This window comes from Anabas testudineus, chromosome 23 (assembly GCF_900324465.2).
Source record: "Anabas testudineus chromosome 23, fAnaTes1.2, whole genome shotgun sequence".
Classification (NCBI taxonomy): Eukaryota; Metazoa; Chordata; class Actinopteri; order Anabantiformes; family Anabantidae; genus Anabas; species Anabas testudineus.
Window position 1 is genome coordinate 8,287,531 of NC_046631.1, and position 22,398 is coordinate 8,309,928.

At 40.0% G+C, this 22,398-nt stretch overlaps 1 protein-coding gene across 6 annotated transcripts in view; it reads right to left on the reverse strand.

Moving 5' to 3' along the window:
• Nucleotides 1-22,398, reverse strand: part of plxna4 (plexin A4) — a 197,698-nt gene that overhangs the window by 12,396 nt on the left and 162,904 nt on the right. For 5 of the 6 annotated variants that reach the window (XM_026362615.1, XM_026362618.1, XM_026362617.1 and 2 more), the window contains exons 22-29: nt 20,930-21,198; nt 15,953-16,019; nt 14,986-15,132; nt 13,618-13,795; nt 9,989-10,092; nt 7,436-7,535; nt 5,125-5,315; nt 1,627-1,796 (exon numbers count right to left, since the gene is read on the reverse strand). In XM_026362615.1, coding sequence (XP_026218400.1) covers nt 1,627-1,796; nt 5,125-5,315; nt 7,436-7,535; nt 9,989-10,092; nt 13,618-13,795; nt 14,986-15,132; nt 15,953-16,019; nt 20,930-21,198 — 1,226 coding nt within the window. The remainder of the gene's footprint in view (nt 1-1,626; nt 1,797-5,124; nt 5,316-7,435; nt 7,536-9,988; nt 10,093-13,617; nt 13,796-14,985; nt 15,133-15,952; nt 16,020-20,929; nt 21,199-22,398) is intronic. The other variant, XM_026362620.1, reaches the window with a different exon arrangement.

Sequence of the window (22,398 nt, forward strand, 5' to 3'; positions counted from 1 at the left end):
CATCGTTAGAGCTATCATTACACTGTTGACCATCAATTGGTGTGTTATAGATAGTTTTCCTGGTCTAGAATAGATCCTATATGTATCTTTCACATTTTAATGCAAATAAAACCTTCTCTTCATTATCTCATAAGAACCAACAACAAGGCGCTCTTAAGCACTACAGCCTGAGGGATAAGCTAACATATAGGCTACATCAGTGGACTTGGAGGGGAGCTTCGATGATGGGAAACCCTGAAAGGAGGGTGCAGGTAGCAGTTGTGTGTAGAGGCTCTGGTTGCTGTGATGGGTTAGTTAATGGTGTGTATGATGACGATAGGCCTGGTAGGTTTAATGGAATGGGGGCCCAGCATGAGAGAGGCACTGGCGTTATTATTCTCTACCACCAGACAAAATGAAGGCTTTTGTTGTAGCCAAGATTACAGTCTTTAGAGACGATTAAAGGTTATAGGTAAGCAGACACAGTGAGGAGTGAAGACATGGGCATAATCACATCCCACACAGAGAGGGTATCTGTGGTGGCATCAGCACATACTGCTGTGTGTGATATTAGTATCTCTTTGTGAGGTTGTGTTTTCATGAATTGGTATTCAGCCTCAACTCTCTGGTGAGATCCCATTCCATTAAAAGTCTAATGTAAGAGCGACCTGTTGTGCTCGCAGAAAACACTTAACACACAGCAAATGGTCCAATAAGGCAGATTCAGGAATGGATCAAATTTAGGAGGACAGTGTCAACTAAATAATATTTCTCTCCTTTCTTTAGCCTCCCTCTATCCTTTCCTCCATCCATTTCCCTATTTGTCCCTTGATGCAGATCAATTATGTTATCCCATCTCCATAGTTCTCCCGGGCTTTGGGGTGAGTGCTGCGTGCTGGGATCTTGGCAAAGGCCAGGAGGCTAATGAGATATTAGTGTGCGTTTAACTCCCACCAAGTTCACTTCTCTATCTTCACCTTTCATTTCTCTCCACACTGTATTCTGGAGCACCGTTGGTTATTTAACCCCTGCCAACCTCTTAAGGTGGGCTCATAGAGGTCACAATGGTCTAAATTAATCAGCGGATATTAATTTAGAGATGTACTTCCGGCACCTGGGAGCATACATTTGTCACTATGGAGATTTCCACAGTGACAGGCGTTTTTTGGCCCGGTTATCCTCGATAATAAATGGAGAGTCTTGGCAGCCAATTGGATTAGCCCCTTGTGGTTGGCCTTAATGAAGATTACATGCCCCTGTGGTTAATGGATATTAGGAAGGAAAGAGGCATGTGGTGAAGCTTGGCACTGACGCTGGGCAATACCAGGGCAATGTCATGTGAAATGTGCCAATATATACTGATTGTGTCTGCAGGGCAGAGAGAAAAGATCATGAACAGAGCCAAAGGCACCATACTGATATACAAATAATGACAAATGTATAATCCAAGTAACTGCCTCAGTAGTTTCTTATGTTCATTCTGTTCTACTGCATTGCAAATCTCAAATTTTGGCATACAGATGCAAATGGTTAAATGATGATCTTTGCCTCAAGCATTATGGGGGATACTCAGTGTCTTTGTCTGCATTGTTTGTTGTTTGTTTGCAGGTACATACAGATCAATGTGCTTAAAACCACTCAACTCACCAGTTGCTCTTCCATGTGTGTCGAACATGTGGGTCATGAATGTTGTGTTTGTCAGCCTGCTCATCCAGGAAGTCAAACATGTATTTGATGGCCAGTGGCAGGGCACTGCCTCGATGGGCCGTGCTGAAGATGGTCTCGAACAGGTCATCGACAAACTTTTGTAATGTACCCTGTGGAGCAGAAAGAGGAGACATGGTCAACAGATTAGATGAAGCTCTAATACAGAACTTGTTTTTATTAAATCATACAAGAGAGGATGATCACTGGTTGATACAGCCCATCGTAAATATATATATTATATGAAATATGATACTATACAGACTTGTCTTTGTTAAGTACACTTTTAGTGTGTTAAGTATCCATATTGAACAAGACAAACAACCAGTGAAAGACAAAGAAAGGTCATTGTGTAATACATTTTGTAACACACTAGTGCCTAATGTTGAGAGAAAGATTGGCATAAAAGTTTGCAGTGCATGTTACTTTGTCCTCCAGGTGCGACAATAATGTGTCTGACTATCTTAGAGACCCCGGCCCCTAAATCTGTTTGCAGCTTTGATGGGCAAAATTGTTATTTCATAGCTGACTTTTAATAATATCTGGGAACAGGAGGCACATCTCCTAAGCCTCTTTGTGCTGCCGGATTAGCTTCCACACTGCACCATTGACCCTAATTTGATTTAATGTTGGCGACTTTAAGGAAGAAGAGTAAGAGAATCTAATCCTCTTGTAAAGAATGAGCTGGTGGGATGCACAGAAAAAGAAGAAGAGTGAGGGATGGAAATAAAACGACCGAGGTTTCATCTCAGGAAAAGAGGCCATTGAGTGTGGCAGATGAGGTGTGTACAGGCACTGGCAAATAAAAATCCAATTTGGGTTGAAGCGGGTGACCGAATCACAGAGTCAAGAGAGGTAAAAGAAAGTGGGAGGAAAGAATCCTGTTAGTCCGACAATCATGGTTATAATTCTAATGCGGCCCACATTCCCGACAGCTTATCATTTGTCTGTGAAGATGGAATCACACATCTGCACTAGCTGGTAAGGAAAGACCTGATGTTTTGTGGGTGTATGTACAGTGTATGTGTGTTTTGACACTAAAATGTGTGTGTGTGTGTGTCTACAAGTGCTGAGACTGTGACATTTTACGTCATATTCTATCTCAATGGGGACTTCTGCATCAACGCTTTCATTATCACAGGATTCTCTTGTTGCCTGACGGAGCTGAAACTGCCAACACAACCCACCCCTCCCACCATCTACCCTGTGATTAGACCTCACTCTAAACACAATATGTCATCTGGATGCTTTGATGCAATCTGCCTCCACATTGAAATGAGAGGAAAGCAAACAATCAGAGAGATGGGGATAGCACTGAAGCAGGAATAGAGAGACAGGAGATGTGGCAAGGTAGAGATGGACACACACTCTGTGAGTGTTCAAGTGAGGAGAGAAAATGTCATTTTTCTCGATGCCCCTCCACACATAAACACAACCTCTACCCACACTCCATCAGAGTGACACTGATGGAGCTAATATGAGAGATGTCAGCCGTTGCCAGGGAGAGGTATTTATTGGTAAGGTGAAAGCCAAATGCAGTCAGTTACACTGCTTGTCTGGCCAATCATTTCTCACCGAGAGAGATGACCAGCCAAGATAAACTGGTTATTTCACAAAAACAATCCATCTGGAAAGATGATGTGCTGTCTGCAGTCAGAAGCCACCTTCCTGCACTCTGGAATGGGATAATGGCAGGGAAATAGAGCGGCTCAGAGAGGCCACGAGGTGACATGTGCAGGGGTGTAGAGGCCTATACAGTATGTCATGATGACTGAGCTATCCTCTCATCCTGTTTCTTAATATGTACTATTCAGTTTCTTTGTTTATTAGTATTTCGTATGTTGCTTCCATATTTGACAAATACCTACTAATACTTTTGCTCTGTCACTGTCTGAGGTATCTTCTTTAATTCATCACCCACCTACCCACACATCTGCCAAGTCATTAGTTCTCCCAAGTATGAACAGAGAAAGTGTTCAGCCATTTGTCACATTTTCTGTTTAGCCTGTAATATCTGTATTTCATCACATTTTCTCCAGTGTGAAACATCATTTAACTGTATCCGTACAGTATGCCGATCCAGTTAAGATGTTGACAATGATTTATTGTTTGTTAAAGGAAGACTAAGAAAAACTATTCTTTTTCTTAAAAAATAAAGAAGCTGTCTTTCTCCTAAAATCTTACATTGTCGACCTTTTCACATAGCTATTGCTGTGTAACTGACACTACCAAGTCGGCTAAAGTGTTGACTATTTCCTAATTGTAGTTACCCGTTATAGCATTAACTATTATGCTGTAATTGCCATAGTAAGTTACATCGCTTACAGTGCATAAAGCCTCTATTTTGAAATATAATTACAACCTGATTATGTTTTCTATAAACCTAATGAACAGTTCACAATTTATGTAAATGACAAGTTGCAATGTGTTGATAGTTACATATCAATTAGATTTACACAGGTAACTTATTATTGTCTATTTAAAATATCCAATCTACAACATCATGTTTTCTTTTCCACAAAGACATCTGAACTTGCAGAACAACATCCAGTTTTGTCGTTAAAGTTTTATGGTTACATGGTCACAGCAGTGGGTTAAGATCAGTGAAAGGCTACCTGAAGCTCACACAGGAGTTTAGACAATGTATTTAAATGAAATACACAGAAGTGGGCTGATGCTCTCTGTGCAATCTGCTCAACAAAGACACACACTGGATCAAAAAACAAACTGAAATGTTCCTGAATCAAAAAATTACAGCCTGAACATTCTCAGATTGAGCCTTACTCTTTCCTTTTGCCTTGTTGTTCTTCAATCTCTTTGTGTCTGCTAAAATGGACGTCTTGATGAAAAAATGAAGGAGAAGGTGCACTACGAGTGGATTGGTAATTTGCATTCAGCTGTTAGATCAAAGTCACATTTGCCACCAAACTAAATTAACATTTCCTTTTTCTTCCTGGGGACCATTGTTGTAAGCCACATTCAAAGAGACTCATTTTATAGCGATTTCTATTTTTGCCTAATCATTTTTTTTTATTATGGAATCACCTTCACTAGCTTCATGGGTTTTCCGTCTTTACCCTTTTTGATATGCTGCCGCATCAACTCGAACAGTAATGAAAAGAGAAAACAAACAGAAATATCTATTTTCTCTTTTTCACCTGAGGGGATAGAGGAATACATTTGAATAATCTTTTCCACTGAGATGACTCATCCAAAGTAAACATGAATATTTTAATATAGTGAGGTTTTTTTGGAGTCATTGTAACACAGTGTGAAGGTTGGAGTGACCTTTTCACCTGAACTGAAATAATTTCCCACATACGCTATGAAATGTAACTGTTGCTGTTGAATTGTATGTCCTCTTAAATGTTATAGATCTAAATCCAAAGAGTGAATTTAGCATGAGATATAAGATATGATGACCCAATACCAATGGCTCACCTTAGTAGCCAGAAGTCGTGTCAGGTAGATCTCAGAGACCATCTTGCTACCACGGTCGCCCTCCTTCTGGTCTCCGTGCTCATGGTTCTTCACCAGGTGCCACACTTTGACCCCACTCTCCAGATCAGGGGTGATCATGGGAGTACGGGAACGCAGGCTGTCAGGGCTTCCAGTGTACTTTATCATGTTCTCTGTAAAAAAAAAAAAAAAAAAAAAAAAACATGTATTAAGTCAAGGAATACTGACTTCACTGATCTTTTACTGATGTAAATTAAGGGGGGTCTTCAATAACTCGTGGCACAAGTTAATCATCTTTTGGTTTGTAAATGTTAACTATGCTGCTCTAAGTAGAGATGTGAATCTTAATGTGAAAATTTTTAGGCCCAAACTGTAAAATAAAAATTTGACTTTTAGATACAGATAAGTAACAAGACAAATGCAAAACAATCAGAGCAGAGTCTGAACTAAGAAAGAAAAGAAAACTAACACTAACATCCAGACGTGTGCAGCACAGAAACAAACAGAAAAGTACTAAAAAGACAAAGCTGTTGCTTCACCACAAAGGCAAGGAGGGCCGTAACCAATGCAGCCGAAACCAATTTACAGGTCTTGGAGATTGGATATGAAACTTTTAGAAAGTGTGCATGGTTAATTTTTCATGGCTTCTTCTCCCAGGGACAAGACAAGGCATCGCTGGCTGACACAAAATCGAACAGGTGTCAGACGAGATGAAATATGTATGGCCCACCCAATAGCTGGAATGGCGATGACATTTCCAAACCCATGGCTCAATGAATGTTTACGCAGTGTAAAAAAAATTGATCAGTGGGTGCGGTTTTGAGGAAAAAAAGTGTTTTTCACTGTGACAGAAATCAATCTGTCCAGAGAGAAAAGCAGGAGGCGTGTACAGCGGAGGGTGTTTGTGTGTGTGTGTGTCTCCTGTTGTGGTGTTCAAGGTTGAAATCTAAGACCTGTCAGTATGTTTGTATTGGCTGCTAATATCTGATTAAAAATATGATCAGCTGGAAAGGTTTGTATTTCCTTTGACCACTGTGATCATATTGGTTACAGAGGATGTGAGATTCTTCTTTTATTAAAATGAGAGTAAGCAGTATTTGTATTCATTATTTATTTAAAGAAGTTAGAAAGTGGGGAAGAGAGTCAGGGATTCACAGGAGAGAGACTTCCTCTGGTTTTCTGGTTGGTTTCTATTCTCATGCAGCGCCACAAACAGGAGATGTTATTCTTCTGGTGTATTTTCTCCTTGTAGTTTTTGATGGAAACATTACATCAAAGATCAAACACAGAGGTGTCTCCTTTGATTCTCTGACTCAACATGTTACACAGTGTTTGTCTTAATCTTTGTACTTTTTCTACAACTTTCTCTTCGCCTCACTCTCTCTCCTCACAGCAGCTACAATAAATTCAGCATTGTCTCTTCCTTCACAGTTTGATTGTACTCAGGGAGAGTTCAAAGTCACTCTCAAATACCAGACCAGTTGTGAAGTGGATCACACTTGTGTTTGAAGTCACTCCCGTAAAACATTGTGTGTGGAGATAGTCCTGCCATTCTCCCTCCCTTGCTTTTGCACCACTCAACTTGTCCTATCTGGTCTAATTTGAAGCCAGAGAGGCGAGGTGAGACCGTATGGAGATGAGGCGATGCTAATAATGTGGCACCACATTTGATGTGTCTGAAGTGTTTGTGGCCAGTGAGGCTGGCTCTTTGATCAGCAACTAACTTGATGGTTTCTCAGGTTCAAGTAGACGTGGAGCAGACGGACAGGCGGAAAAAACACTGACATATGGAAGGATGAGAGGGCACACTTTGGAGTCTCAAACGGCCACAACAACGGAACAAAGAGTCAATTTGGGCTCTTGTTATATTTTATATATTAAATATACTATAAATTCTGTCTTGTCTAAGTCTACCACTGTGGTCATGCAGGGTGGATGCTTGGCCCCAGACATATACTTTTATGTGGGAGCACATATTTTTTACAGTCATGTCTGCCATCAGATTGACTTAAATGATATCTAATTTGGAATCACAGTTGCATGGCATCTGGATAACATAAGCCATGCCAATGGTGGGCAAAATGCAGTTTACTTGAATTATCCAATATATATTTTGATGTTTTTTAGCTCATTAGAGGTCTATTTTAATGCTGACGTGTTGCATATATTAAATGAAAGCATTAGACCATGTTGTGGGTGATGTGAAATATACTGTATACACACTTTCTACTAGCATAACTGATCTTAGGTCTATTGGGAGATGCTGAAGATGTATAGAAACAGGAAGACTTACCATATTTACTTGCAGAAGTTCGAGACACCGTGGAGTTGTTTACTGAATTGTAGGCTGTAACTTGCTTGGGAACCAAGGCCATTACTGCATTGTCAGGTACCTGAAAAACAGCCACACCATGTAAATGACTGCTCAAAACAATAAAACCAGAAAGGCTTTTTGCATAGATTTTGTGTTTTCATTTGGGCAAATTTCTAACACAACCAATCAAAAATCCCATAGATCATTCTATGAGTGTCGTTTTCTATATTTCCCTCCATCTATTCTGTTTTCACGTGGGTCGACAGAGAATATCTCATTACCCTTATGCGCTCTTTTCAGCCCAACACATGCATATGATGACTGACAGCGAGGGAGTGTTTAGCAAAGCATTGTGCAGGCCTGTGTAAGCAGGGATGTCCCACAGTCTCTTTTCAATAATGCCTTTCCTCGGTGGTAAAGGCGTGTGTGTGTGTGTGAAGGTGTAAAGAATCAAGCAGTGTGCATCTGTGCTATGTGTAAATAAGTGTGTTTAAATGAATGAGTTAGTCACGCACTCCTTCTTAACCAGTCTGCATGATTCAATTAACACAAATGGGATGGAGTCTGCCTCAGCAGTACACACATATGCACACACACTATACCCCTATTCTGCATAATCTTGCTACCCGTGCTGCAGGGTAAGACAGGGTTAATTGAAGTGATCTCTATCATTGTGTGGGTGGATGGGACAGAGAGTAAGGACTAGGGGCCTTTTCTATGTGTGTACACACACACACACACACACACACACACTGGGGCTTTATTAAGATTGTATCATTAATTCATCCAGTCACTCAATCTGCTCCTTATGCATAAGATGTTTATATCATCGTAAGCAGGAGATCCACAGGGCAGATTTTATTATTCTTTTGTGGTAAACCCCCCCCAACTCTTCAGAACCCTTAAGCATGTTCCCTGATCACTGCTCTTATATGTTGAATGGATATAAAATGCGCAAGGCATAATGGAACATAATGTAATGAAAAAGGAGGAGTGGCATTTGGGAAAATAACATTTGGAGGAGAGGATAAAGCAGAAAGCAGAGCACAGTTTCTTAAAAAGGGAGGAGGAGGAAAATGTCTCCCATTATGGGACAAAACATCTGATATGGCAAATGCCACATTTGTGCTCGTAGCTATTATGTGATGGTTTTCCTGAACAAGAAACAAAGTCACTCAGAAAAATCATCACATTTTAACTGATGGCAGAGTGAGTGGCTGAGTTAGGAAAGGAAGGAGTGCACATGATTATATTTAGTGTGTCTGGTTGGTCAACTTAGCTTCTAAAAGGAGAAACAATAAAGGAGGACATCTCAAGACTAAATATACTAGTATTACATCTGGAAAGTCTCAAGCCATTACAATTCAGTTAAAAATAAAGTTAGAACGACAAAGTGGAGGAGTGAGGAAGTATGAAACTGCAGGTGCCCTTCAACTGAATGTGTTGTTGCCTCCCCTCCCTTGCTCACTCTTTGCTTAGCCTCTCGACAAATTTCCAGCAGATGTGAGTGTTTTCTTTTTTGTGGTCTGTCAAGGATAAGGTGCCCTTATTCCCCAGCCCTGAAAAAAATGAATTAACTTCTGTCTTCATTATCTTATCTCAGATTCAAATCAGTTTCCTAATCCATTGCACTCGCGGCTTGTACTCTAGGGCTGTTGACACTTGCTGGCGCTGACATTTAATTTAGGCAACACACACACTGCACTAGAGGGGACAGTTGCTGCTTGCTTAGCTGCTGGAATTATTAACATAATGTTTAATTTGGACTCTTTTCTGGTTGGCTTGATGGACATCAACTACTCATGAGAAAACACCTTCTGGTATTTCTTTGTCACTCTGCATAGAAAATATGGGTATGTGTATTTAAAGAGAGAATTATTAGTATATTGTCCATTTGACTGGCTCTTACTAAATGTGCATATCCTTGTCAGTCGATGACTTAAAGCACTATCTAAAGCAATTGTACTTTGCACAAGAGCTTAATAGAAATCATATAGCCTAAACAAAGGGTGGAGGTTAGCTGAGAAGGCAGCATCAGACAGCTAAGGTGATGTTAGGGGAAAACAAAAACAACTTAAAATATTTTCCTTAATTTGTCAGAGATGTGTGTCAGAATTCTGTTTGTGTACCTTTGCTGTGAATGGGATGAAACAAACCATGCTGTAGCTTTCTTGAAAGAAAGAAGATGTGAGTCTCTTCAAATAAAAGATGTAATCTATCAGTTACAATCTCCAAACAGATGATGCTAATTATTTGCAAGTGCAACTGCAGATAGCAATCTTTTATTCTTTCTCTATCTGCAAGATCCAAATCTTTGAATTTCTGAAACTTCAAACTTTGAAATGTTATTAAAATCTTCAAATGTATGTTAATTCAAAGACTTTTTTAAACTTGCACACTTGTGTAAAAACACCAGGAAATTTTATATTTTAATATTTAAAATCTTGCTGCTAATTGTTTCTAGTTTAAAACTGAAGTTAATTAAATAAGTTCAGTTTAGATTGGTTTTAATAGATAATTTAACAGGTGTACCTGATAATGAGCCAGCATGTTCAGTCTCTTCCAGTCACCTTCGATCTTAGTGGTGACGTCTTCATCCTGCAAGATCATGCGCTGTCCTCGACCCTGCCGCCATTCTGCAAACAAAATAAAAGAAAACTTACAATGGTGAAGATATGACTGCTGCATTTACACAGTAGCACTACTACTGATAATTACTTTTATCTAATGTGCTTCGTTGCCAAGTTTTCACATCTTTTCACATCTTGTCATATCTCAAATATCTTGACATGCCTTTGAGAAATTAACAATGGATTGTGCTTGTTGTTCTTCTTTTACAGAATCAATAAGTATAAAATCAATTGTTAAAGAAACGTGTTACTAGAGGTAACAAGCAGTTTGCAAGTTCTGATTACATTAATTTTAAAGCTTGTTAACAACTGTCATTACTCACATCATGCATACTGGTTATATGTGTAGTAAATTTCCTCCAGACATTAATAAAGATTAATTTGTAATTTTAACTTCAGTTTGTAATTCTGAATTTCTTAATTGAAAACCATGAACACTCAAGAAAACACTAGGCAAACTAGTCACTGCCTCCATCTTCCTATATTCAGGTTTTTCTTTGCTTTTGATTGCTTCAGAACAATCATTTGACATTGCTGTGAAAAACTTGAATAGAATCAAACAGAGGAGAAAAACACAAAATCTTAGGCAAACAACAGAAAGGAAAGGAGAACCGAAATAGAAATGGCACACGTTAGATACACTAACAACAAGCAAGTTAAATTAATCATGTGCTCTACTCTTTTTAGAATGGAGCTTGCCCTTGTTGCTCTTTCACTGCTACGATCAATGGGTGTGATACAGCTGCATGCCGACGGCTTGTGCACTTCCCTTTCCCATCTGCAGCACGGCCTCTGAAGGTGCTGCTGGTCCCTGCTCTAAGCACCCTGACGAGCTGCTCTTATTGTATTGTATTGTAGCTCTGGACTTGAATTCATGCCATAACTAAATCGAGAAACTAGTAAGCTGTAAACATAAAGCATTTCCATAATTTTCAACAAGCAGCTTCCAGTGTACATGACGGAGTCTTTCATTTAAACAACAGGGGGTTTTTACATGGCCTTGCAACCAAATTACATCTACACTACATACACACAAGGTTTTCCACATCTGGACACTCTCAGCTCAAAACAAAACCAAATGCTTTGATAGAAACTTCTCACAATGCACCAGCAACATTATCATAAGTGAAAAAGGAAAGCCATCTCAAAAACAAACAAGCAAATGATTCCTCTTTTCTTTTTGCAGACATCACAGGTTTTATGAATACGTTATCATGTCTGTGCTTCTTGCTGTGCTTCCCACATGTGTTGGCCACTGTCATCTCCTATTCTGATCACTCACAGGAGAACAAAGCGACAATCACTGTAGCGCATGATGAGACCTGTCTTGGGAGAATCGACCAGGATTGTGTTATCGTCTGAAAAATCTGCAGGAAATAAAGATTCTCCTGTTGTTTTTGTCTATACAGTACATCTTCCCATAAAGATGCAAATGAGCGCCCGTCTCTAGTCGAGGCTCAGTAAACAAATGGAGAAAAAAGAGAGGCAGAAAGGAATAAATAAAAGAATAAACTTTGTGCAAAGCCAGAGCAAAACGAGATTATTCTAATTCCCAAATCTGGTGGTCTCAGCTCACTAGCAAGAGAAGAGCTAGGCTATATGTATAGACTTGCTTTATGGACTCAAACACAGCAGAGGAGATAGGAGCCTTGGGAAGTGTGGATGATAAAGACAACAGCTAAAGGTGACTGTTGAACGCCACAGAGATGTTGACACACATTTGTTACTGATGACATGCAGATGATGTCACAAAGACACACGCACGCACACACACAGAACCAAGCTTTTTGTTTTTCTTTTGTTCATAGGCCCTATCTTCTCTGGTGCCCTACGGAGGACTGTGGATTGCAACAGATTGAATTAAAACAATACCTGGGATAGCAACACCCCTGGTCAATATGTCTCAGGACAGGCCTGTCACAATCCCATTATCCTTATCAGTCTGTGTATATGGGTTTGTGTGCATGGGCTGTGTCTCTGAGATCATCCAAGCCCATATATGTATACATAAAGCACAGTCTGTTCAAATAACATCAATCAAATCAAAGGTGTTTCCTCCGAAAAATTATAATTAAAGTAAACAGCACCACAAGACCAAGAAATGTCAATTATAAAATCATGACTTTAAATAAAAATTTAACTGAACTGTAAATGGATATATTTATTGTGTTTTCAATTTATAGAGTCAATTAGAAGAAACACCTTTCTTCTAATCTGTGCAGCAAGATACATGTTTTTAATATACCATTGTTAATATATATATATTTCAAACTCATGTTCTCTTGAGGTTGCAGTTACTCCATTATTGTCTCTTGTACAATATCTCTCTCTCTCTCGCACGCACACAGAGTGGCCAGCTAACTCAGACAATTTCCAATTCCCTTTTGGAATAAAACAATAATAGAACAACACATCCTGCCCAAAGGGGGCAATAAAACAATTTTATCCAGGAGTGTCATCAAAAGGCTAAACAAATCTCTTCACTTAGCTAGCACACAGACAGACTCCCTGAGGTACTCACTCAGCCCATCTTAGATTTGGTATTGGTTATAAATATGCTACAAACACACAACAGGGGTTTGGAAAATCCATGTGGCAATAATAAATCATATAAAGCATGGTGCATGGTGAAGACACAAATTATGAGTATGGGCAGACAAATAATCCTGGAAAACATTTCTATGCATGTTTGTATAGGTGTACCAACCCCCCAGATCACTACAGGAGATGTCTTACTGAGGAACACCCTCTTGTCCCTAACAAAGGGACCTTATAGTCATTTGTATACTACATGAGACCCCTGATGAAATACAATTTTGCAACTTAGCTTCAATAACTATATACTGCAGTTGCCCACAGGGGTAATAAATGATAACATTGTGCTGTATTCATGTGCAATGCCAAATGAGGTCCTTCCTGAACATCCTTTCCCACTCAAAAATAAAAGGACACTAGGAAAGAAATTCTGTAGAGAAGAGATCACTGAGCACCTCAATTGATTCACTGATCAATCATCTGACTCAGCCGCTAGTCCACAACATCGATGGGAAGTTTGGGAAGAGGAGAGACCAATCTTAGACATCTGAGCCAACAAAGCCAGGAAGTCAAGTCTCCCAAGGTTAAAAAAGAAAGCTACTTCTCTATAACTAAAAAGACTTCCTTTTAGTCTTTGTAAAAATCAATGAGTTCAGCCTGCTTTACTCCAGGCACACAGATGGGAAACCCTGCACAGAAAGATGTTTTGCTAAGTTATATAGTAACTACAGGGATGTGCAGGAGCTAAACGTTTGTCTTGTCAACTATGACACTCAAATCTAGAATTATAAATATTTTATTTATCAGAGACAGGCTGCATCCACACAAAAAAGACTAGGTGCAGTTATCGAACAACCTATCACACATCTCTTCCTTATTCCATAAACCAATCAGTTCTCCATTTCACATTTCACATACTTTTTCTTGCCACTGTATCAAATAAAAACATATTAAAAGACATACAGACAATAAAGGGATTCAGTAAATGTAATGTACCAAGACAAATAGTCAAACCTAGGTCCATGTCGGTGGCTTTTAGGCGGTGTGAGTGTGGGACGTTCTTGTAGATTGCATCCAGGATTTTCTCTTTCACTTGGCTGATGGTGTCACAGTTCAGCACCTTCACCTGGATCTCTGGGCTCTTCTCATTTTCTGGATGGATGCAGTTCACCACCTGTAGCAGAAATACACACAAAACTGCCACTATAAGAGAGAAGCTGTTGCAAGCTACCAGGGAAGCTGTATCGCTACTGTTGATTTTTATTCTAAATGACAGTTTATTTGTAGTTAACCATGTTAAGATTTCTTGCAATGTTTGCAGCTGTAACAAAATAACTACAACATGTAATTATCTTTCCACGTTGACTGAGCGCAAGGATAAATTATGCTCCATCTACTGGATAGTGAATCTTTGTAAAGAAGATCTTTGTGTGTTTTATATTAATAACCTTGATTGCATTGTAGATCAGCACTTAGTGGAACTGCAATAATTTTGTGCTTGCCAGAGGGTCAGTGAGTATTGCAGCAGAAGAAAAGATCATTCATTAGCGAAAATGCTCTTTCCTCAGAGCTTGAAGAGAGTTAGCAATGTGCTACCTGAATTGATGAACAGCAAACCAGCTAATTACAAAGGTAATATAAAATTCATCAGTTCTGTGAGTACTGCCTTCTGGTGTTTGTGTAAATACCTGCATTACAAGATGAACACAAAAACACATGACAGGGTGAATGTTTTATCTTCTATGCATATATCATCCTGAATGTATTTTTGCATTAAACATAAAAATGTTTACATATTTTTAATTTCAAGTAGAGTTTCTAGATGCAAAATTGTGGGAGAATTGTGGTGAGTGAAGCACTGGAGAATCTTCTGCAAAAGGCCAATATAAAGTAAATTTCTAGGATGTATCTCTATATTACAGCACACTATAGACATTTAGAAGCTATGCAAATCAGTACTTCCACAATGTAGAAGTACAAAGGCACTAAAATGAAAGATAAAATGAATGAACAGAGTCTGAGTTTCTCTTTCTGATTCAAACACTTCACAATGTGGAGACTTGAGATGCTTCCAGAAGGAAAAAGCCTCCTCGTCCGCTTGTGCAGACTTATACACATGCATAATGTCTTTCCTTCCCTCTCATCTTCAGGTCCTGCTCTTTTCCCTGACAGCTCCAGTCACAGCAGGAAGTGAGGTCGCCACTCCTGCGCCCCGTATGTCAAGTGTGACAATGACAACTTTATATCTGTTGCACATCTCATGACTGACAACCCATAACCACCCTTTTGCTCTCCCCTTGTCCCTGAAGGCATATTAAGTGTACCCTTTTACCCTTAGGACCCCTGCACAGATCAACTCCTTACCAGCGTCTTGTAGTCAATCTGTTGTCTGATGAGCTTGTCCTCACTGAGTGAGTAACGTGCCTCCCCTGTAATGGAGTCAATGGGGCCTTTTTCCATCTGCTGCTTGATGGCACAGAAGAGGGAGAAGAGGGGCTCACCTGCACATTCCTGCAAAGAGATGTGAAGAGAGAGGAACAGAGAAAAAAGTAAAGTGTGAAGTAATTTCTGCACTCAACTCACAGAAATGTTTCATAATGTTTGAGAAAATATCTAAAACGCTGCAGAATGCTTGTTGTAAGGTTTTCCAGACTGACTTGGCTCCATAGTTGCTGAGCAAGACTTATAAACATCATATCCCCAACTCTATTATTCTCCTAAATAAAAGAAAATCGTACCACCTGTCAATATATAAACTCTGTTGAAAGGAAGTTGAAGGTTGGGAAATGTTTGATGGATCAACAGTGAAAAATGTCATAAAAGCCACCCACATCTTCCCTCCTAAAAACACTGCTGTTCATCAAGCAGAGCGGATTCACCATATATCATAGTTGTTATTCTGCTCTCAGGTGCAGCTAAGGGATGAGTGGAAAAATGGAGAAAAACAGAATGATTTTCTTGACTAAGTGGAAAGTGGTGGTTTTGCTTTTACTTGTGACCTGTAAAGTAAAAAAAAACTCTTCTCTTCAATGGCACAGTGACATGTTAGTGCAGATGCACTTTAAAAATTATAGCTAATGAATGAGATGATGAATGTTTAGAGGTCAATAAAGCAGGGTGAATTTTAGTTAATAAACTAAAATACAGTTATGCTCTATATCTAAGGTCTTCATTACTACAATGAAGGAAACTTTTACAGAATAATAAATGCATGTACAACATCTCTGACATACCTGTAACTATTTTCCTTGTGTCAGTTTACCAAACTAAACAACTTGTAGTCATTTTTCCCCCAGCGTTAAAAAAAGTTCATATTTATTTATGAAGTTACCTTCAGAAACTTGTAGAGGAGAAATGTAAACCAGTTGGTCAGCATTTTCTCTGCGACAGACTCAGTCCTGCAAACAGACAGACGTAGAGACACAAAGCACATAATGAACATATGATCTCCTACGCTCTTATTACCATCATAAATATTCAACACCATCATGAAATATCCTGCTAAACATGATGATCATTCCTAATGAATTGGCTTTTGTTACACAAACATAATTGCAAAGACATGAATTGAGAGAACCTTTGCGCATGCTATATGATGGCCTTTCAGACAATCTTCCGACTGGCTTTTATGCTCAGGCACGCCAAGGGCAGCTCGTCTACGGCGGTGGGGATTTTAATATGAGGCAAAGCAATTAAAAGCCTTTATTTGATCCCAGTGGATTGATGTCGTTAGGGGCTGGAGCAGCTCTGTAATAACACTGGCCTCATTATCAGGCGCTCCCTTGCCTATTCACTGGACTAACACTCGATCCATGCACAATAGAAAGTGAATGAATACATCTCCCTCTCTTTCTCCGCCTGGCATCCATGCTCCACTGGTGTGGCAAAATCATGTTTGCCTGCACTTGTGTGTCTGCATGTGTGTATGTGTTGACCTGGGCCAACAGTGTGAGTGATCCCGTGTGAATGACTAATATGCATACATAATAACAACAGGGGTGGCGGCAAGAGGAGAAAGAGGAGAGGCGAGGATCGGATATCCTTTGACAGCCACCTTCTTGGCCAGCAGCAGGGGTGTGTGTGTAATCTGTTAGAACACCTCAAACACACACACCGCACACCCCTCCCTCAGCTTTCAATAAGCAACTACCATAGGCATCAATATTTTAGGCTTAGTGCCCATTGTGCCTGTGTGTGTATAGGTTTTGTCCCAAGTGTTTTCGGCAGCCACCTGCAGCCCTCCCGCCCCTCACCATTCAGACAGCCTCTTTAAGGGGCTCCACACTGAGAAGTGAGGGGGGGTTTGATGTCCGCTGTGTCTGCGGGGTAGCCTGGCACCCCTGCCAACACTGGCACAACACCTGGGGGGGATTAACTTCCTGCCTCTCACTGTGCCTGCACTTTTATTTTGCCACCCCTCCCAAGTTCCTCCGTCCACAGATCCAAGGGTCAACTAGGTCACTTTTCATCTTTTCTTTCATGTGTCCTTGCTGTCTTCCTCCCTCCCTCTGGCTTCCCCATTTTGGATCCAGTAATCATACACACTTCCAAATCCTCTCCATTTCCACAAATGTAGCCCATCTATCAAAGGGATGAAAGAAGCAAGGAGAAAGAGGGAGGTGCATCAGGAAGGAAGAAGGGAGAGAGCGGTAAAAATGAAGAAAAGTAGAAGAAGAAATGTTTGGCTGGGTCTGGCCTTCCGTTTTCTTTTTGTTAAACTTCCTTTTCTTTACTCTACCAACAGATATTGTGTTTTTTTGTGTGTCTGTGTAAGTGGACAAGTGTGCGGCTGTTTTAAGGCAAGCGTGCACAAACCACAAATTAATCCCACTGCGTATGTATTCAGAAGTCACCATGTGTGCTGACTAGTGTTTATTGTCAGCATTGTGTGTGCATGTGCGTGCTTCTGGCAGTCACTGCCAGCCCTGCAGTAATAAGAAGTCTTGGCATGGCCCCACCAGTTTGCTTATGCTTATTCTCAATCACAGCACAGTCTACAGGGAACAAGGATAAAAATGGCACTGTGACGGAGCTGCTTTAACATCTAACGTTAGCGTTTGGTATTACAACTTTCAAACAATCTTCTCAAACCTCCTCGGCAGCTATTCAAAAAAGAAAACAATCTATGTTTGGGTTAATGCAATGAAATGCGCGGTGTCCTGTTGGCATGGTCAGGCTTGCCTACTTGGCAGTCAGTCAGAAGGGCAGTGGGCACTAAGAATGATCTAAAGCAGAGAGGCCCTGGCAATACTTAATGTCACATAATTACCAAGGTAGGGTTGAAAGGGATTTAGCATTGTGGTTGACCACAGCTGCCAGTAACAAGTATTTGAGTATCTGTATAAATTGGACTGGATATCTTATCATAACCAGAATTATAGAAACTCTTTGATGTCTCAAATCAAACAGCTAATCTCTAGTTACTGGTATTCCTGTAGCTTGCAAAGATTGATTACTGCATTAGAATAATAGGGCTGCAACTAACACGTATTCATTATTTGTTAATATTTTGCAAAGTGATCATAAAACATATTACAATTACCAGTAAACAAGCATCAATATCGCGCTTCACATTTAACAAGCTGAAACAGGAGGATGTTTGGCAGTTTGACTGATTAATGTCTCAGACAGTTAATCAATTACAATTGTTGTCCATGATTTGCCCATGTTCCTTAAAACTGGGGGCCACAGTCATTGTGATAACCAAACAATCAACTGGTGTGAGAGCCTGGACTGGTTTCATTCACATGTTAAAACAGCACAGCTGGAAGTCAAATATCATTTCCATTTCACACTCTGACTCCTGGTGAGGCAGATTGGACATCACTGTGTCAAACGGTCTTACGGTGACTGCTAGCTACTGACACCAACTTGCTGAAGCTCATGTGCACATAGAGACATTTATTCTGTATACTGCTACTTCAAACAAACCCACAAATTATCTTTCAACAGATACTATCCTTATAGTTACACAAGCCAGCCTTTAGCCCTATGTATAGACTGTGTGTTCATGCTGGAGCCAAATCGAGGTTGTGATCAACATGAGAACATATTGTGCTTTCATCTTTTGACCAATATTAAAAACTGCTATTTTGACACATTAACTAAAGCCAGACAAAATTTAAAGCTATGAAAACACACTTTAATGCTGCATGACAGAAAGAGGCATGGGGTTGAGAGGAGGCAAGTGAGAGATGGAGGAATGGGGGGAAGAGAGGAGTTAAAGGAAGAGAATGCAGCAAGGAATGTGACAGATGGTTGCGGAAGGCTCTCGTTAGTTAGCTTGCCTGGTGGTTGTGCTTCAGCACAGGTTGAGATGGGACAGATGGAAGGATGTGTGTTTGTGTGTGGAGAGAGATAGAGGAAAGAGACACACACAAATGTCCACACATACAGATTTCTTGGAAGAGGAGGTAGCGGGTAGCCGTGCTCAGATGCTGTGCCAGAGACACCTTGCTCACGCACTTTAAGCATTGATTTAGCAATCAAGAGAACAGGGGAGGGGAAAGAGGATGGGAGGAAGAGCTGGGAATATAGATTGAGAGAGTAAGTATAAGACAGGATGAGAAAGATAAAGATAGTGTCAGCGTGACACAAGTGGCGCAAGCATCAGAACTGAAAACAAATGGAGGGCAGCAATAGAGTATAAGTACAACGAGGCAGGTAGGAAGAAGGGAGAACATTCGAAATAGGAAAACATTATAAAAGGAAGAGAGAAAAGACAAAAAGGAAAAAAATATATAAATTAATGAGAAGCAAGAAGAGAGGGAGGGGTGCTATCTTTCCTAGACTAGATTATGCTTCATCTTCACAGCCTTGTGCCTGTGTATCTGGGCTATTTTCAGCTGCTATCCAAGGACATGCCAGTCAGCCCACACTATGGGGTGGCATAGCTTGCTCACACTGCCTCATCACATCTGAAATGCATGCTGGGATGCTGAAGGATTAATAAGCGCATCCAAGGAAGAAGGACTAGATGAAGAGTCTGATCTGTGCCCATCATGTGTATGACAAATGAGCAATGCATTTGTTGTAAACATATGCTCTTCAGTGCTGGCTCAGAGCGGTGGTATTGTATCGCCATCTCCTCTCCACTGTGCAAAGAATTTTTGTTGGTCAGTCTTTGCAGCTCTTCCTATGACTCTGCTGGAGAGTTTTATCTATCTTAAACTCACAATCATATTGTGATATGACAATATTTTATTATTTCTGCATACAGCACATGTGGTGGATCTGGTGACATGTAAGGTAAGTAATCAACGAGTTGCCCCAGTAGCCAGCTTTTCTTACTGACACGTCGTTAAGAGTCCACATGGTCCTTGACTACCTCTTCTTGTCTCTGCTGTACATGTCGTCTCTTATGTTTTACCTACTGCCTGGATCAGCATTTACGCCACTGTTTAGTGGCTGCGCCATGTTCAGGGTGCTCGGGCTGCAATTAATCACTCCTGCGCAGACGTCATTAATCTCCCTCTCTGCATCACCAAGTAGACTCTAAACAGGCTCTCATGAGGTGAATTTGCCCACTGGCTTTTGGATGTTATAGTTAACATACTTCATGTTTTGTTTATGTATGCAACTTTACTGACAAAGATGAGTTTTAGCCAGGGGGAGAAGCAGAATTTTATATATTTATATACACATGTACAAAATATACACTCACATATCTAATATAACAGCTGTGAGGAAGCCTGTTTACTCTGCTAACCATAATCATCACACATTTACCATACACTGCGGGCAGGAAGCATAATAATAACATACAGCGCTGTGTTCAAGTGCATGCCATTAAATCTCTGACTACAAATCCAAGGGAGGATTGTAAGCTTTACACAGTTTCACTCTCTTCCTTTCTTCATGAATGAGAATTTCTTTCCTCTTGAGCTATTTGAAATTGGATTCACTGCTAATTAATCATAATTATTTTGCTAATGATGAGCATGGCAACGGATTTCAGTGTCTCTGAGACAGTGCCAGCGATTCAAGGTCATGGGAGTTAATCCTAACATGTCACAGATAGGGAACACTGAGTAGCATATCCAGTCCTTCATAGTAAAATGCTGACCAGTACAAGTCATTTATGTCTATCCCAAAACAAACCAAGCCAACATCTAGATTCTGAACGTGTTTCGGTGTTTGCTGTAATATTTAGCTCAGGACCTTTGTTTTTTTTATAGGAAAAAGAAAAGTAAGGTAGCTGGAATGAAGCAACTCCATCAAACATGGTCACTGCCAGCTGTGTAACTTTTGGCACTTGTTAGACAAAGATTGGAGTAAAGTTAAACTTGTATTTCCTGCTGGTTCTTACCTGCGGAGCAGCAGCTTGGGGTGGTTCTTGCTCTCAAGGTTGCGTTCTATGAGGTCAGACAGCAGGTGCTTTAGGACATCAGTGGCGTACTCCAACTTGCTCTGCAGAACTGTCATTATAAGTGAGGCCACGTTGCCACGGTCCCTCATGGAGAAACCACGCTGAGCCTCCAGAGTGCGAATAAAACACAGCAGGAAGACCTTGTTGTTAATGAGCTGGCCGAAGAGTTTCAGACCTTTCTCTACTTGCTCTTGGCGGTAGCCTGGCACCTGTGAGGAAACAGAAGAAATGTTCACTTGACTGAAACACTTTAAAAATAACGGGGAAAAGTTCAGATTCTATGCGACATATTCAAGGTGATGACAGATAAAGCTAATTAGTAAAGGGTTTTTTAAAATGTAATATGAACTCTTTCCCTCTGTAGATGATCAGTCTTTTCATAAAGATCACAGTGACTTTACACTATTATCCTAAAGAAATATTTAGGTTTAGACTCTGTAATCTATATAATGATGTAATATATACTATATGATGAGTTTAACATGTTTTTATCTTTGTTACATTTATATTGAAGGCAGCAAATAAGGAGAAAAACAGCAAAGGGAGGTTTATTACTTTGGCACTATGTTCCATCCAAGTGCAGTGAATTTCCCACATCTGAGCCCAGATTGTCCCTGCACCATTTATACTAATACCTGGAGACAGTTTTTTTTAATCTGTCAAATGCGCTCATGCTAAGACAGCATCTCTTTGCACCTAGTGCAGCTGTCAAGCAGCATATGTTCTGTCTTTTTACCTTTCCTGGAGGAACCCTGTGTAATCTGATGGGAGCCTTTGTTAAGGTGCAAGTGGAATTTCATAAGCATTTGACAAGATGTATAATTTCTTTGCATATATTGTATGTATGAGCATGTGAAATTTGGGAAAACTCTGAAAGATCACTGTAAATGCTTCAGCCTCCTTTGTATTAAGCTCAATCTACTGGTTAGAGTTACTACAGATTGTAGTATACAACAGCACAAATAATGTTATGTGTCTTTTTATGGAGAGAAATACTTACTGACAGCCTAACATTCTGACCTACACATAATATCCATGGGTATCTCGTAAGCAATGTCTGAAGTTGAATTGTTTCCTTCGAGTTAAAGAAGTGGGAAATATAAAAGCAGAAAGCAAAACAGAATTCAGGAATGAAGTGAAACTGCTGGGAAAATAGAGGGAAATGAAGTGCTAAGAATAAATCTTAACAGTTACAAGGAACAAATAAAATATCTGAAAGCAGACCTTATTCAGCTGACACATGCCAGATATGTTTTAACGTCATTCTCCTCTTACTTTAAATATCTCCGTACTGAGCTAACTTCCCGCTTTTCCAGAATACGTAGACACATTTTCATCATCTGTGCTGTTTCAGTATACAGCTCACTGTCCAAAGCTTAATTTTACATTCGCTGACATATAAATAACAA